The following is a 15,288-nucleotide window of genomic DNA, read 5'->3' as shown; positions in this document are numbered from 1 at the left end:
AGTCAGAATCACTCCTCGTATGTAGTATCTATCAAGTATCTCTCTACTGTATCTGTGGACTTGAATATAAAGGTTCACAGCAAGGATAACTTGAATTAGCATATGCTAGCAGTGTTTGTAGGTTTATGCAACATTTACTTTCCGCTTTCTCTTTTTTACAGTACAAAAGTGAGGGGGAGATCGTGTGAGTAACAAATTAAAGACAGCTTGTAGCACTTTAATATTGTTTTAGCCCATCGTGAACAGGGGACATGTCAGTATTTAAGAGCAGCAGCTAAAATGAAAGACACAAACGTACCAATTCCATGTTCAATGTATTATCAATGCATGAGGATACAAAGGTGTTACAATGACAAAACTCCACGAGTGATACATGAATATTTGTTCCATGATGAGGTTCATATTGTGCCTCAGTTTAAATATTCATTTAAACTTGTAGAAATACAGTTATGAAAGCAAACTAGTTTGCACATACAGTCGAATGATGATGATAGTGTGTGTGTGTGTGCGTTTCTAGGAGTGAGGAAATTGAACTAAATGAAGCTGCTCTCTCTGATTTTGTGATATAAGTGAAGATAAAAGTCCATTTCAGTCAGCTGGTATCTGCTGAGTTAGTAAAACACAGATGTGCCATCAGCTGTGCAACGCTACCCCACACATACACAAGCACAAACACAGGGGGCCGGTATCTCCATCAAAACTATGCAGCAGTAATCTAGTTTTGCTCCCGTGTCCCTTAAGGGAACATCAAGGCAAGTTTGAAATTAACGAACTGGCAGTAACAACTGTGCCCTCGCTCAAGGACGCCAGTCTGACAAGGGCACTTCTAAAACATTCACAGCCACATTCACAGCTATTGTCAGCCACGGAGGGAGGGAGAGGCTGTGAAAAGAGAGCTTGTGGAGTGATTGTAAGGGACAGTATGGCCCTGAGCTACACACACACACACACACACTCAGGGTTTTATTAAACTCATAAATCACGATGACGACAGACGGCATCTCAGAGAGGAGACTGTCTGAATGGGAAGGTTAGAGAAATGAAAGAGCTGGGGTGACACACACACACACACACACACACACCTCTGTGACACTTAAACAAAACAAAAATTGTGCGCTTTGGCAGGTTGTCCACACAAACCGAGCACTAACAACTCAGCAGTGACCAGCAGCGACTGACTCTTGTTTTAAAGGTCAAAATTTAAACTCCTTCAACGACTACAAAATCATTGAGTGTTGATGGTTTGCTTGAATTCATCTTGTCAAAGTTCCAAGATTCACAGACGAAAACATGTCAGAGCCCAAATAATTTATAAAATGCTTTCAGTTGCTTTTAATCTGCCGTTGATGACATTTGCCTGGAAAACTGGATTGAATGTTCCTGGAACAATGTCATGTTGTTCTATAGAATGTGTTTTTTATACTATAATAATACCCATTATTGTTGTTGTCATGTGTTAAAACATGCATACCAATTATTTAAAACAGCTTTGTAATAGCACAGATTTGAAGGCTCTACTGTAAACAGCTGAATGTTTGCTCTTTCCCTCAGATTAACTGTCAAAAAACATCACAACAACTCTATTTCCTCACTGTCCATTTACCTCTTAATCTTCCGAGAGTTCAAGAAAGGAAAAATGAGAGCTTTTAGTGAACACGGTCATAGTTTAAATTGCATGAACGCTGGCTCTGAAAGTTCAATGTCAGCATTATATTTGATCATGTAGGCAACAGTAAATAATATCCCAACATAATGCTGCATTTCAAACACACACAATGTAAAACAAGGATGCACAGGGCAGTTCAAACAAACAGATATGTATTCCTTTTAGCTCGCTAGCATCTGGCTGTAATATAATGTAAACATAGCCAGAGAGGAACTGAGGGACGACAGATCAGGACAGACAAACAGTTATGTGCTGAAATACACTTTAAACTTTATCATTTTTTTTATAGAAAATAAAAACTAGCAAGTAACTTTTAATGTTAGTCTTAATAGTGCAAGTGCAAATGCAGTTAGGTCCGATAGCATGGTAGTATCAGTATAGGCATTATATGATTATCAACAACAACGTAAAGAACAACAGTGTAAGTATCGACACACCATCACGCACATCAATGCATCCTCGTTAGGATTTTGTTTTGAATATGTATGTCTGCTTTCCGTGCAGTTAATGAGCGCATCAAAATGTCCATCTTTGTACAGGCGGGGACCACACGGTAAATGATAAGCAATGTGCCAAAAACTACTTCAATAGAGGTTATATAGCTGCTGGATTTGGCAGATTATAATGAACATTTCAGGACAGTCTTTCTGGTTCTTTTCACCTTGTTCTTCACCTTCATCAATTTCTACAGGTGTCCCCACAATAGTGATAATAAAGTACCGTGGATCAAGAGCTGGTCTGGTCTCTTTAACTTACCCCAAACCAGCAGCGTGGAAATCTCGCAGGAGATCTGATGGGTTCAAGCAGTAAAGGTTTAGCTCGCACAATAACGTTGCTGCCATTTAACTTTCAGCTGTCCTTTTAGGCCGTCTCAACTTTACCATAACCAAGGTGCACTGGTTTTGCTTCCTACAGAGCACACACTCATATTTTACCATTGTATTCTTGGGCGTGAACGACTTGGTTCCCCCCAAACTACAACGAACAAGCTACAGATAAAATTCCCCAGGTGTTGGGAAGACGGACAGACTCTCCAGTTTTAATCTACATCAAGATTATTTTCAATTTTACAGCAGGTGCTGATCATTTCATATGTAATGCTTATCAGTTCACAGGACCACTCGAGAGATCGTATTTGGCCTGTTGTAAATGTATCGTGGGGTGACTCCAGCTGAAGCCGGGAGTGGACAGGTCTGCTGCGCGTCTCCACAATGAGCTCAGTCTTAACAAGCCTTTGGTCAGAATCCTTTTCAGTGGAAACACACAAACAGGCTGATAACCGTCACACAAGTTAAATAAGGCACTGCAACAGTCATCTGTAACAACACAAGACACATCAAACTCTGGTTCAAACGGAGTAAAGTGATGTAGTGTAGGTCCTTTTGAGTATTGATTTGAGTGTAGTTATACTGTGATACTGTAAAAAAATAAAATCTAAATGATAATTAGTGTGATCTTGCACAGGCACGCTGCGTTCCTAACTGAACAGTGATAAAACATGTACCAGATGATTTGTCTCTGTTCAGACATCGAGGAAAAGGTCCTATACTGTATATATGTCAGTGTGGCTAATGTCCATTTTGCCATGTAACATGAACGATCTTTTTAATGGATCAGTCTCCAAAAAAAAAAAAACCACTTCCCCAAACTGTAAGGTTCCAGCTGCGCGGCCAGTCTGTTTTCTTTCGACTTGTCGTGGCAGGAAAAGCACAGGTGTAATTGATAATTACGGCATTCAACGTAGGACAGCTAGATGTGTTGCCCTGGTTTTGTGCATGCTGGCTCACTGACGTGGCTTACTGGGACACTTAATGGAACTGAGCCATCGCTAAGGAAAATAGTTTCACCTGTGCTTTTCCCTGCTGCAGCAAGTCACGATGTTTGCTGAGGAGCAAGGAGGATTTCATGCTACTGTTCGAAGTGAATCGTGCAGCTGGCTGTAACACATATCACCGTTTGGCAGTCCTGAAGCCTTATTAGCCATGATAAGTTTGGCTGTTCTGCATCTGAACTCCACTGTTGCATAGTTGTCGCTGAACCATCAAACAACAAACCCAGAAGGTTTTACTGCACGCTGGAGCCGCAAAATGGCTTTACTGCTTGCTGACAGTTGGCTTTTAGTGTCATTGCTTCAACAACAATAACCATTGTGTCTCTGGCTGCAGCATTAGGATTCAAGTAGCTGCCAAGATTCTGGCTCGGGTGACATGTTTAAGGTAAGATGATGTAAAAATTCACTCGACGACAGATAGCACACACTGTCAGACATCATGAGGTCTGTATTTTGACAAATCTATATGGAGCTAATGCCGAAACCGTCAACTGTTCGATCGATCACCTAAAATGTAATTGACAAAAATTAAAAATGTGCTGGTTTCAGCTTCTTAAATGTGAGGTTTTGCTGCCTTTTCTGTTACATAATCGTAAATGTAATATTTTGATGAATATGTTCTGCTTGTAGTTGAAGATCTCAGGTTTCTCTATTTTCTGGGTTTTGTTCGAAAGCAGATATTCTGTGCGAGCCTGAATCATTTTGGTCCGGTTCTGAACGTCATTCCTACCAGATGAGTCGACAAAAACACATTAAATATCTGATAAAAGTACATGCAGTGCCTTTGTTAATTCCATTTTGCTTCCATTAGCTGTTTAAGGGTCCCACAAGATAAAGCACTCATTGGATAGTGTTTGAAACCCTGTATGACAACGACTGCTGTGCTTCTTTGCTTCTGTTTTTTTGTTTTCATTTTGATGATTTAATGATCCAATCTACACATCAGTGGCCAAACATTTGTGCTTCAACCACTGCTGTTGACAATACCTGGCCAAACAGGTGTTCCTGTGGTCACCATATGTTGGCTTAGATGTAGAGAGACAAAACGATGTCAGCTGTTCTCCAGGACGAACTGAGCAGCCATCTTGCTATCAGATTTGTGCCTGAAAGTGCTGACCTCATCATCTAATAAAACAACTGGAAGCAAACTGAGATATTAGGAGCTCCAGTTGTTCCCAGCAGTGTGACAGAACTTCAGAGTTCAAAAGCAAAATGCACTCCTGCCCAGGTTGAGATGGCATGCTGTTAGGGCAGATTTTGTCGTCAAAAGTCTGACACACACGTTTGAATTCCACTGAATTAAATTAGAAAGGGTTTAAATAAAAGTTCTTCGGCGTGGGGAGCAAACTGAGTAGAGGAGACTCGTCCTGAGACAGACTCATTCAAACATGGTAGCGTCTTGTGTGGAGTCCCAAAGGAAGAGGGTCCAGTTAGTTCAAGAAAAACAATGTGAGGGTGGGTGGAAAGTGGAGTAAAAGCGAGTGGGCTCCTCCTCTGCTGTGATATCCAGGCCTCATCTCATCGTGCACCTACAGGAAGCCTCCACAGGATGGCTCCTCTGACTGAGGGCAAAAGAAAAGGCTCGCTGTCACAGGCTGCTGTCCTGATTGGACAGCTCCTGGGTCAGCTTCCTGTGTCGCGGTGACGTGGAGGACGCCAGTTTGGTTGGGGAGGGGGAGGCGTTGGAAGAGGAGTCGCTGCCACCACCTTCAGATCCAGAAGGGAGGGAGGAGAGGTGGGGGACTGGGGGAGCCCTCTTCCTCCCCAGAAAGCCGCCTTCTAGTACTCCCCTCTTCTTCAGGCCTGACTCTGCCTTGACCCCGTCTCCCCCTGATCCCACACCGTCTCCTTCCTCTGGCTGTGGGTGCACCTTTCGCCTAACGTCACCTCCGGGGACTGGGCTGTCGGGAGGCTGTCTTGGAGACTCTGGACTGCCTTCCGCCTTCACCCCGCACACACCAGCAGCCGCCATCGCGCCGATATTTGTGGTAGAGCTTGAACCGGATGCTCGACAAGCCCAGAACTCCATCGCTGTGGCTCTCCTCTCGCTGTCCTCAGGCCCAAAGTCGCAGAGCGAGCGGCGGGCGTCGGGGGCCTGGCTGGGGCCCTGCGTGGATGTCTGACCTGTGCTGTCCAGGACACGACTCAGGCTGAAGTTCTGGAAGTCTCTACAGAAAGATAGATGGATGGAGTCAGTAACAGGTGGATATGTAAGACAAACATCTCAGCATTTTTAAAGCGTACAGTCAAGTTATCAGAGCAGCCCGCAGAGTGTATTTCAAAACCAGCTGCTGATGGTGCTCACCCCTGGTCGCAGCACTGCATATTTTGCATCTCCCTGCTCTGTCCACACTAGATCCCAATGATCAGGTGAGGGCAGAGCGTGGCAAGATGACAAAGTGCTGGCTCTCTACAATAAGGAGCACCACTGTAACAGTCAAGTCACCCAAATTACAAAAAACCTCTTCACTTGCCTCTCGCCTGAGGTTTAGTTTGTAAAGACTGGAGGCCTCGCAACAAGAACAAAAGGATGGAGGGATTCTGGGCCAGCAGCACTGTGGGCTGCTTCTGTATTATGGGTGAACCCTTTAATGTATCTGCACAGTGACACAAATATCATTTCACCGATAGCTGTGGAAGGACTCTGTTCGTCTAGCGCGAGCCAGCAGGGGGCTCTCTCTGTAGGGTCGCACAGCTCCATAAGTAGCCTGGCTCTCAGGAATGGGCTCCGGGGCCTGTAACTGCAGACTGACAGACAAGAAAGGGAGTGAGACAGGTAAGAGCTTCGATTATTGTGATATTTATTGCAATTGTGATACTGAGACAGACAGTTTCTTGTTTTGTGTATAAATGTTTGTACGGATGTCTCTGTTGTGACAGAGTCATCTGTGAGTGTGCGCATGTGTGTGTGAACTTTCTCGCTAACCTCGAGCAGGACTCTCTGAGCCGTGTGTGGTGCAGCACGGAGGGGGCGGGGCTGATATTTGGTGTGGCACAGCGGGAGGTGCTCAGGTCGCACTGGTCCAACAGCTGCAGCAGCTCCTCCTCTGTCGGCCCACCTACATCTGCGATACACAAGAGCAGCTTCAGAGCACGCACGTGCAGTATTTCATGAAAAGAAACATGCAATCATGGAAATAGTCCAGATTATTAGATGCAGCAACAGACATTAATTCGTACATTACTGTTGTTCTTCGTCTCTTCTCCTGTGAGAAGAGCCTTCCACACTTTTGTCTCTCTCCTTCTCACCCCCATCCGTCTCTATTGCCTCACCCTCTCTCTTCCTCTCCTCTCCTTTGTTAGCGGTGTCCATCGCCGTCGTCAGGTCCCACATTTGGATGCTGCCATTGCCATGACCGGTGAACAGATAGCGGCGAGGTCGCGACCCCATCCGGCTCGAACCCTCACACTCCCGTACCATGAAGCAAGAGATGGTGGTTCCGTCTACCGACTGCACTTCACAGATTCTGAAGAGCACACACACACACACACACACGCACACACACACAGTAACAAAAACCTCAGCCAAGTAGCAAAGGTCAAACAGATGTACCAAAGCTTACGGATTCTGAGATGAAGCATCCTCCCTCCTTCTGGTTCATAACAATACAAGATAAAGGTCAGAGGAGCAAAGGTGAAAGAGAAAGACAGGTGGAGCATATTCTACCTCTTTCCAGTAGACGAGAGCCTCACAAACAGCTTGTTGGTGATGGGGATCACCTTCTGTATGAAAACCTGCTGATCGTCCCTCTCTCCAAATGGACCTGAGAGCACAAAACACAGTTGGTCTCTGGCTGCCGTCTGGGTTCAGCACAAGACAGTTGCAAAACATTTTATAGAACACAAAACTAGGAAGCTTGAACATTTTGAGAAAAATACAGTGCTTGATTTGTCAAACTTGACAGGTGGACACACTTTCGTGTCTTTAAGGCACTGCACAGCAGCCCTTTGATCAACCTACAATTGAAGAGTGGCAGCGGTTTCATTCATGTGGTCAGCACTTAGTGTCTCAAGGCTTTTCACATAAGGTCAACAGCCGATAACACTCATATTCATATCTGTTCATGGTGAACTGTGACCTGTTATCTACTGAATTTGAATGCAAAGAAAGATCCATTTCCTCCTCTTCCTCCTCATAAATGCATCTATCCTTCGCTCATATGAATCAGCCTCGACAGTTTCTTCTAATCTTCTTAACTCTCACCAATATCATTCCCAGAGCAGTAGCTCCCATGGCTCTCCGTCTCCTCCAGGGACAGTATTTTGAAGGAAGCCAGCGGGGTGGAGCCTGGCTGGGTGGAGATCATCCCTCTGAACCGGGTCACCGTCCACGTCCTAACATGGTTGTTGTCCGCGCACACTGACGCACGCAGAAAAAGGTATACACACGCAGGTGTGAAACACAATGAACAGGAGATTATGTGTCTACAGTCTGCACTCACACCTTCCTCACCTGACACCAGATGCTTCTCAGACAGCATAATCTTTGTCACCGGGCTCCTGTGCACAGTGAACGTTTGAAAGAGCTGTGGGCCAGACCCCACTGTCTCTGGGTGCTGCACGATCACTCTCACCGCACCGCTGCTGGTCCCGTAGGCGATCTCTATCCAGTTCCCACTCACGCCTGAGAGCAGACAGAGGACAGAAGGATTTAATGTCGGGCCAGTAACTGTGATTCATGTTACATCCAAAACCGTGTGTTCATATCCCAGGAGGTGAAACTGAGTGATGCTTCACACACATCTTCAACCCAGCAGCACAGAAGATTTATACAATCACCACAGTTTCAAGGTGGACGCCCAAGATTACTGGCCAATTCAGTATCTGACCAAATGTGAAATATGGTCACACAGCACTTTAGAGAAAAGGTCTACTGACTGGTCTTAGGTGTGAGGTAGACAGACAGCGCAGTGATGGCATCATTTGAAGGGTCATGATAAAGCTCTGTCACTAGAAGATCATTATCCTTCATCCTCAGCGGAAACTTCTGCATATCTGAAAAGAAGAAGACAAAATGTCAGGGTGTTGACGTTAGATTTTGGGAAATCTAGATCCGGTATCCAATCCTCTTACTGACTGGTGCACAACGGTGCTTCTATAAGAAATAATCATATGATGTCGTCACAAAAATACCAAAAACATATAAAAGGCCGGTCATTTGCAGCAGCATATCCTTTTCTTGTAATAGATGCTTTCCATTCAACAAATATCCAATAAACTGAGTGGCAGACAGAGGATAGGTAACCGTGTGTGCACACTTGTTTGTGCGTGAGTACCTATGTAGTAGATGGAGCCATTGTTACAGCCCAGTAGTAGGAAGGATCCTGCTGTGTCACAACTGGTAATAGGAACCACATCTTGAACCTAACAGACACACAAAAAGGTGAATAATCACAATCAGCACAGTGTTCTTAGATGAAGTCCCTGAAGTTGAAACACACATACTGTACATTCAGTGAATGGTTGAACACAAGCATGCAGTCTTGATTGAACAAACACTCCCCATAACTCCACTGTTCAGTCACTTAATAAAAGAGTCACACACACACACACACGATCTACCTGCCAGTGCTGTGTGACAGCATTCCACACCCCAACCTTCCCCGTGTGGCTCGTAGCCACCAGCTGGTTCCCGATGAAGAAGAGATCATCCACAGGTACACCGAGACTGAATACACCTGAGGTGGTGGGGAGAGGTAGGAGTCAGTGGATGGAGAGTGAAGGCTGAGTCAGAGACTGCAAGAGGTCAAAGAGGTCACAAAGCAGCACAGTTCTCAGCATTTAGAAAAAATAAATAATATTTTTTAATTAATATATCACACTTCTCAAACTCCAGAAGGGTCAGAACAGCCCTGATCTAAGGCGCAGACACAAGCATACAGTAACTCTCTGTTCACCTATCTCATTGCCACTGCCGCCATCTTGGATGCTCCAGAGGATGATGCTGCTTTCAGAGGCGGCGGCCACCATCTTGTCCTTGTCTCCGTGCGGGCCGCCCACCACCTTGGCGTTAAGTGCGATGCGTTCGATGGTCCAGTCGAGGTAGGGTGAGGAAAACACCTGCTGCCATCCAGAAGATTCCTTTATCCTGTAGTGAGATCGGACACAAGCATTGAACATGTGATAAACCAGCAGTTTTATCCCACAAATAGTTCACTTGTTTGACTGAACATGTAAATCATGTGTAGTGGTAGAGATATACAAGCATTCAGTGAGAAATATGAGACACTTCATCTCGTACATAATTTAATGTCTCCCCCTGATGAGCTATGGAGTGGATGGCATGCTTTAACCACTTACCTGTAGCAGATGACAAAGTGTGCATAAGCTGCTACAATCCAGTTGTGGTGTCCTGCTATAATCAGCACCTTCCTGGGGTCAACCACAGGACCTGCACACACACACACACATTTTGTTTTCACTTTTCATTATTTGTCATTATCTGAATTGCTGAATAAAATGGAAATAAAGGCAGCAATTCAAGCAGCCAGGGATGAGTGGTTTTATTTCAAATTACTGCATGATATAAAACCCAAATTCTTTCATTCATCATTCCAGAGCACATACAGTCCACTCTATGTTTACTGCAGCTCACTATATCCTCTGACGTCGCCCTCAGCAGAGAGTAGACGAATGTGAAAGCGGGCTACCTCAGTCAGCGCACTAAAAGGATGTGTCAGGTCACATTAGCTCCAGCATTAATGCGCCCTCACAGACACACACACACGCAGACACACACACACACAGATGTGGACAAGCATAAAGAGAACATATATGATACTCTCTTCCTGTCACACGCATACAGATGTGACACACATACTATGAACATGTAGAAACGTAGACAAACACAGACATAACCAGCATGCATGCTAGAGCACCAATGTAGCAAAAAAGAGTTGTTCCTGCATTTGCTGCTTCCTTTTTCATGCTAAGATGAAACTTATGCTGTGATGAATTTCTTGCAAGAAGCAGCTGTAAGCACATATATGAGCTCCTGATTATGAGCAATATTTATATCTTAAATTCAGACACACTTCATAAGGCAGCCCCAGATTACTCACCCAGTTTGTGATTGTCGTCCGTTCCAGGTGGGCCAGAGAGGGAAGGGTGAGGAGGGGGACCAACACGGGTGAAGCCCTCTGCTCCACTCGGACCTGGCCGCTCATCAGAGGAGGAGCCAGAGGATGCGGAGGCAGGGCTCGACTTTCGGGCAGGGATGGCTGCCAAGGGGAGAAACAGTAATCTTAATAAAATAAAACATTCTGCAGATTTGAATTTATTTATAGTATGTGACTTAGAAACTGGTCATTTCCTGCTTGCAGCTGTTTCTGGTACATCACTTCGGCATTCTGTTTAAAGTTATGTTGCTTGGTTTATTCTATTTTCAGTTCATCATCAGTATCGCTCAGTTTCATGTCTTTACCTGGAGGCGGCAGGTAACCATGGAAGAGAACGCTACCGCATGATGAGCGATCCAGTTCCTCACACAGCAGCAGGCGGCGTACTGCACACACACACACACACACACACAGTGCAGTGAGCCTAGTGGTTTCTTTCATCATTTTGATAATGTTAATGACAAAATTGCACGTGACTAATTATATCCTGTATTTGAGCAATCTACTGTCATTTTAATTGCATGTAATTACTTGGGCATTGCATTGTACGAAGGGCAGTGCTGTATGTGTTATGATTTTAAGCAGGTGATCAGTTTTCACAAAGGTAACTTTCCCATTCATATATACAGACAATGCAGGGAAGTAGCAAACACTGAAACAGGAAGTGAAACAACATTAGAGTCAATAGAGCTAACAGTAATAAGGTTCTGACCTTGGTCAAATCGCAGATGAAGCCAAAACAACACTCAACATTAGAAGACAACACTTCACTTGTACTATAGATGTTCAGACTGTACCCCAGAAACCCCACATACTCTGCTGGTATACCACACCACAGACATGAGTGACTGCTGACAAATCCAAATCCAAATCCAAAAATGTCCTGGAGGACAAACTTGATATTAAGCAGGTGCATTATGACGTTTCCATAAAAACTCTGTACAGCAACACACCTAAAGGAGTTATCCCGTAAAACTCCGCTTCATGTCGCAGGATGCTGATGTTGACGCCCCTACAGAGAAAATAGCAGCATAGGCATTCTGGTTACGACATCACATAATGTCTTCCTACGGTCAACACTCAGGGATATTCTGAATGGTGTCATGATTCCTTACCGCAAGTCCAACTCTTTGGTTCGGAGGAAATTCAAAATTGGTGCAAAAGCTGTAGGGTCTCTGTCAATAAATATCTGCAAGGGGAGGGATCAATACAGGGATCAATCAACCATTAAAAGGAAAGTTATTGGTTACAATTGCTTTTCTCTCTAAACTGAGCTGTTTCACTACTTTTGGGCATTTTATTATTTAGCAAGTAATTGACATATTAATTTGTAATTCAAATAATAATCGAAGCCCTATACACAACAAGGTATCATCTATAGGCAAGGGGATGAAACTGAATGATGAGGGGAGGAGGGAGTGAGGAGCCACAGAATTTGTCTAATACGGTCTGAAATGGTGAAATGTCTCGTCTTATTTGTTCATATTATCTTGGGTCTTAAGGTCATGTGTTATATTCCAGTGAGCTGCAACAGCAAGAGAACAAATGTCAGGTCCCATCAGCTGGAAGCTTTAAGAGAATTTTCAGATGCAGATTCTGACTTAGTTTTCAAACAAGAAGCAGCACAGGTTATACTCACAGCTCCAGTTTCATCCCGAAGAGTGGATATCCTTCCACTCAGCAAACTGGAAAACACACAGACCACACACACACACACACACACACACACACACACACACACACACACACACACACACACACACACAGTGCTCCAGTTAACCCAAGCACTTCTCCATTTCCACTTACCGGCAGTGTTACCACTGCCTCAAGTACACTAATTATTTGCGCCGTCGCAAAAACTCATTGATTCTGAACTACAGATGAGTGTGCATCAGCATGTGCTGCAAGTTTGTGTGAAAAATGACTTAATATTGGCTGCACACTGCAGACAGCTGCAGACAGCCACAGAGAGACTGACAGGCAGGCAGGCAGGCAGGCAGGCAGACAGGTGCACTGGCAGACAAACTGACAGCCATTCAGCACACTTGGTCAGCTGTTGTCAAACTGTGAGCTCAGTCCAGTGTTTGAGTTTGTGTCGGCTGTGGTATTTGCCCTGCCCCAGTCGGCTGATTCACTCTTACAGTCACTGCCTCTAGGCCAGGACTCATACCTTATTAACTCGCTAGAATCAGATGAAAACACCCACATATGCCTAAACAGATATACTCAGTCCATATATTGCAATGATTGTGTCAAAATCCCCCCAAAAATCTTAAACAAGCGATGCTAATTTAGGATTAATTTTAATTTTAAGACTTTTGCCTCTCTAGAATAACAAATAAAAGCAACAACATTTATAAATGTACTTGATTTTCCACCTTCTTCCAATCATAGCGGACTGTAAGTGTAATCCTTTGACATTTTTCAGTGGTAGAAGTATGAAGCAAAACAGACATGAGATAATGGAACATCCCTACTTAACATTAATTATGTAAGACAAATTTTGTTTTACGTACTTTTAACTGCCACATTGCATGCTCACTGAGTCATTGAACCTGTTTCTGGTAGAACTCCTACGTGCTGTAGCAAACGCACCAGTACAGTTTAATGAACCTAATCTCAGGGGGCTTCTAAAGAAGTTAAATTAACTCCATTTGAGTCCCATGTTAGTCCAGTTTAACCACTTGCTGTGGTCACACAGACACATTCAGTTCCATTTCTGCAATACACGACCAAATGTTCCCCATAATACACTGAATACTCAAACACTGCACTTATGTTGCTAATACACCTCATCTGTTCTAGCTGCTGGATGACACAGGAGTACCAGCATTTCACAAGGTAACCTGGGCTGCATTCATGCGACTTCTCATGAGCTGATCAAGAAATGAAGTGGGAACAGCACTTAGCACAAAGATCCAGATCTATTTATACCACCATGCATCATCTGCTTTGAAAAAAGTCCACATGCTGATAACTTTTCACCAACCTTGAGAAGAAAGAGTCTGGGATCCACATCAGAGTCTGTCTGGAGGTGCTGAACCTGCAGTGCAAAGACACAATAACACATTTATTACAAACACTGGAAAATAAAGGGTCAATTCACTTAAGAGCATAAAAATGGTGGATGGGTGATTTGCTGAGCAGGAGGCATGCCAATCAGGGAAGTGCCTTGCTGAAGAATAAAATCACGTCATACTGTGTGGTCAATTTAAATGATCAATGTGTTAGAGTGTGTGTTAGAGAGTGAGAAATTAATGAGAAAAAGAGGAATGATGAAGTAACCTACACAACCTTGAGTGGTCTATGTACTTCAGCTACATCCATGGCTGCTTGGCCATGTAGATTATCATCATACACGTAGGTTACGTAGCCAGAGCTCAAATTTCCCAAATGATGACCATCATCTGTCGAGCTGTCTTGTGGACGAAGCTTACCTTGTCCCACCGACGTTTAACTGGATGATATCGCCCATCCCAGGCGTTAAATTGTTACCATTCGTAGCCATGATGACGGGACCAACGGACTGTTGTACGGAAAAGTCACGGTTCCGTTACAGCCGTTACTGTCACGAAAGCTAGCTTGCTAACGCTCCTCTCCGCAGCTCAGCCGATGTCCCGACTCCCCAGCCTCACAACGTCTCCCTCGTCCCACCTTCCATAAAATATCCGCTATAAACGACCTATGCGGGCGGCTTCGGTATCGTTTAGCCTCCGCATAGTGGGCGAGGAGAAACAGGGGTCTTTTTATCCAAGAGACTGCCACACAAGAATCCCTTTATTTTCCAGCGGGCTTGTTTGCATCACTGCCTCGCATGTAACTAAATCAACATCTTGCGCAGAATATTAGCAACGCGAAACAGCTGTACAAACCGTCTTCAATCGGGGCGAGAGTGTTCACCGCTGGCCACTTCCGGATTCGCTTGAAACAAGTAGCTTGAACGCCAGAACTCTTCCTTTTATGAAACAAGATTGTATACTTTAGCCTTAATAAAGCCGAACATAGTGTTTATGAGTTTAATGAGATACTGGATCGTTGCGTGAGATACAGACACATTTTACATTGATGTGGACCTTTTCGCGAACTGCTCCCCTGAGACTAACGATATGGATGCGAACTATCTTGTTTGCTCTTTGAGCTGCTCGCCATCAGAAGCAGTGCGCTTGATTTGACAATTTGAAAATTGAGACGTAACTATGATTAAAAATGATAAAACGTCCAAACAAAATTATCCTTTGTTCTGTTCTGCGGAATGTGATGCTATACAAAAACAATATAACAGATGTTGACCAAAATGTGGGTTGTTTTAAAGTCTTTATTCAAATTATTTACTACTTCTAGCTGAAGAAGCGACAGTTGTCCACTACACATTGTGTCTCCGTGTTTTAACGGTGCTGTGCTGGACTAAAAACAAGCACACTATGTTGGGAGGTGCCGTATGAACTCCACAGACTAGGCCACTCAGATAGAACATTCATTAAGTAAAGAATATATCTTGTTATTTTGGTATGCTTTTAACGACATATTCTATGTAACATTCGTTACTCAAACCTCGTGTTCTTTATATGTGTTAGAAGTCCACCACTAACTCCACATCACTGCGTTTTCTGCGCGCAAACAAGCGCTCCCCAACTGCTGCCCCGCCCCTCCCACTTCTGCTAAGAGAAAGCGAC

At 44.2% G+C, this 15,288-nt stretch overlaps 1 protein-coding gene across 1 annotated transcript; it reads right to left on the bottom strand.

Annotated features, from left to right (window-relative positions):
* Positions 1-207: 207 nt before the first annotated feature.
* Positions 208-14,390, bottom strand: kctd3 (potassium channel tetramerization domain containing 3). The gene is made up of 19 exons (XM_041936289.1): positions 14,053-14,390; positions 13,605-13,658; positions 12,255-12,300; positions 11,731-11,804; positions 11,569-11,627; positions 10,921-11,001; positions 10,559-10,717; positions 9,798-9,888; positions 9,395-9,585; positions 9,060-9,175; positions 8,774-8,861; positions 8,376-8,492; positions 7,951-8,121; positions 7,702-7,857; positions 7,165-7,261; positions 6,771-6,964; positions 6,424-6,562; positions 6,123-6,245; positions 208-5,665 (listed from the first exon to the last, which is right to left on the bottom strand). The coding sequence occupies exons 1-19, from the start codon at positions 14,121-14,123 to the stop codon at positions 5,086-5,088; spliced, it is 2,607 nt and encodes an 868-aa protein (XP_041792223.1). The 5' UTR covers positions 14,124-14,390; the 3' UTR covers positions 208-5,085.
* Positions 14,391-15,288: the final 898 nt, after the last annotated feature.

The sequence above is a fragment of the Chelmon rostratus genome, chromosome 1 (assembly GCF_017976325.1).
Source record: "Chelmon rostratus isolate fCheRos1 chromosome 1, fCheRos1.pri, whole genome shotgun sequence".
Classification (NCBI taxonomy): Eukaryota; Metazoa; Chordata; class Actinopteri; order Chaetodontiformes; family Chaetodontidae; genus Chelmon; species Chelmon rostratus.
Note: the sequence above shows the minus strand (reverse complement) of the source record. Positions and strands in the feature narration are given on the sequence as shown.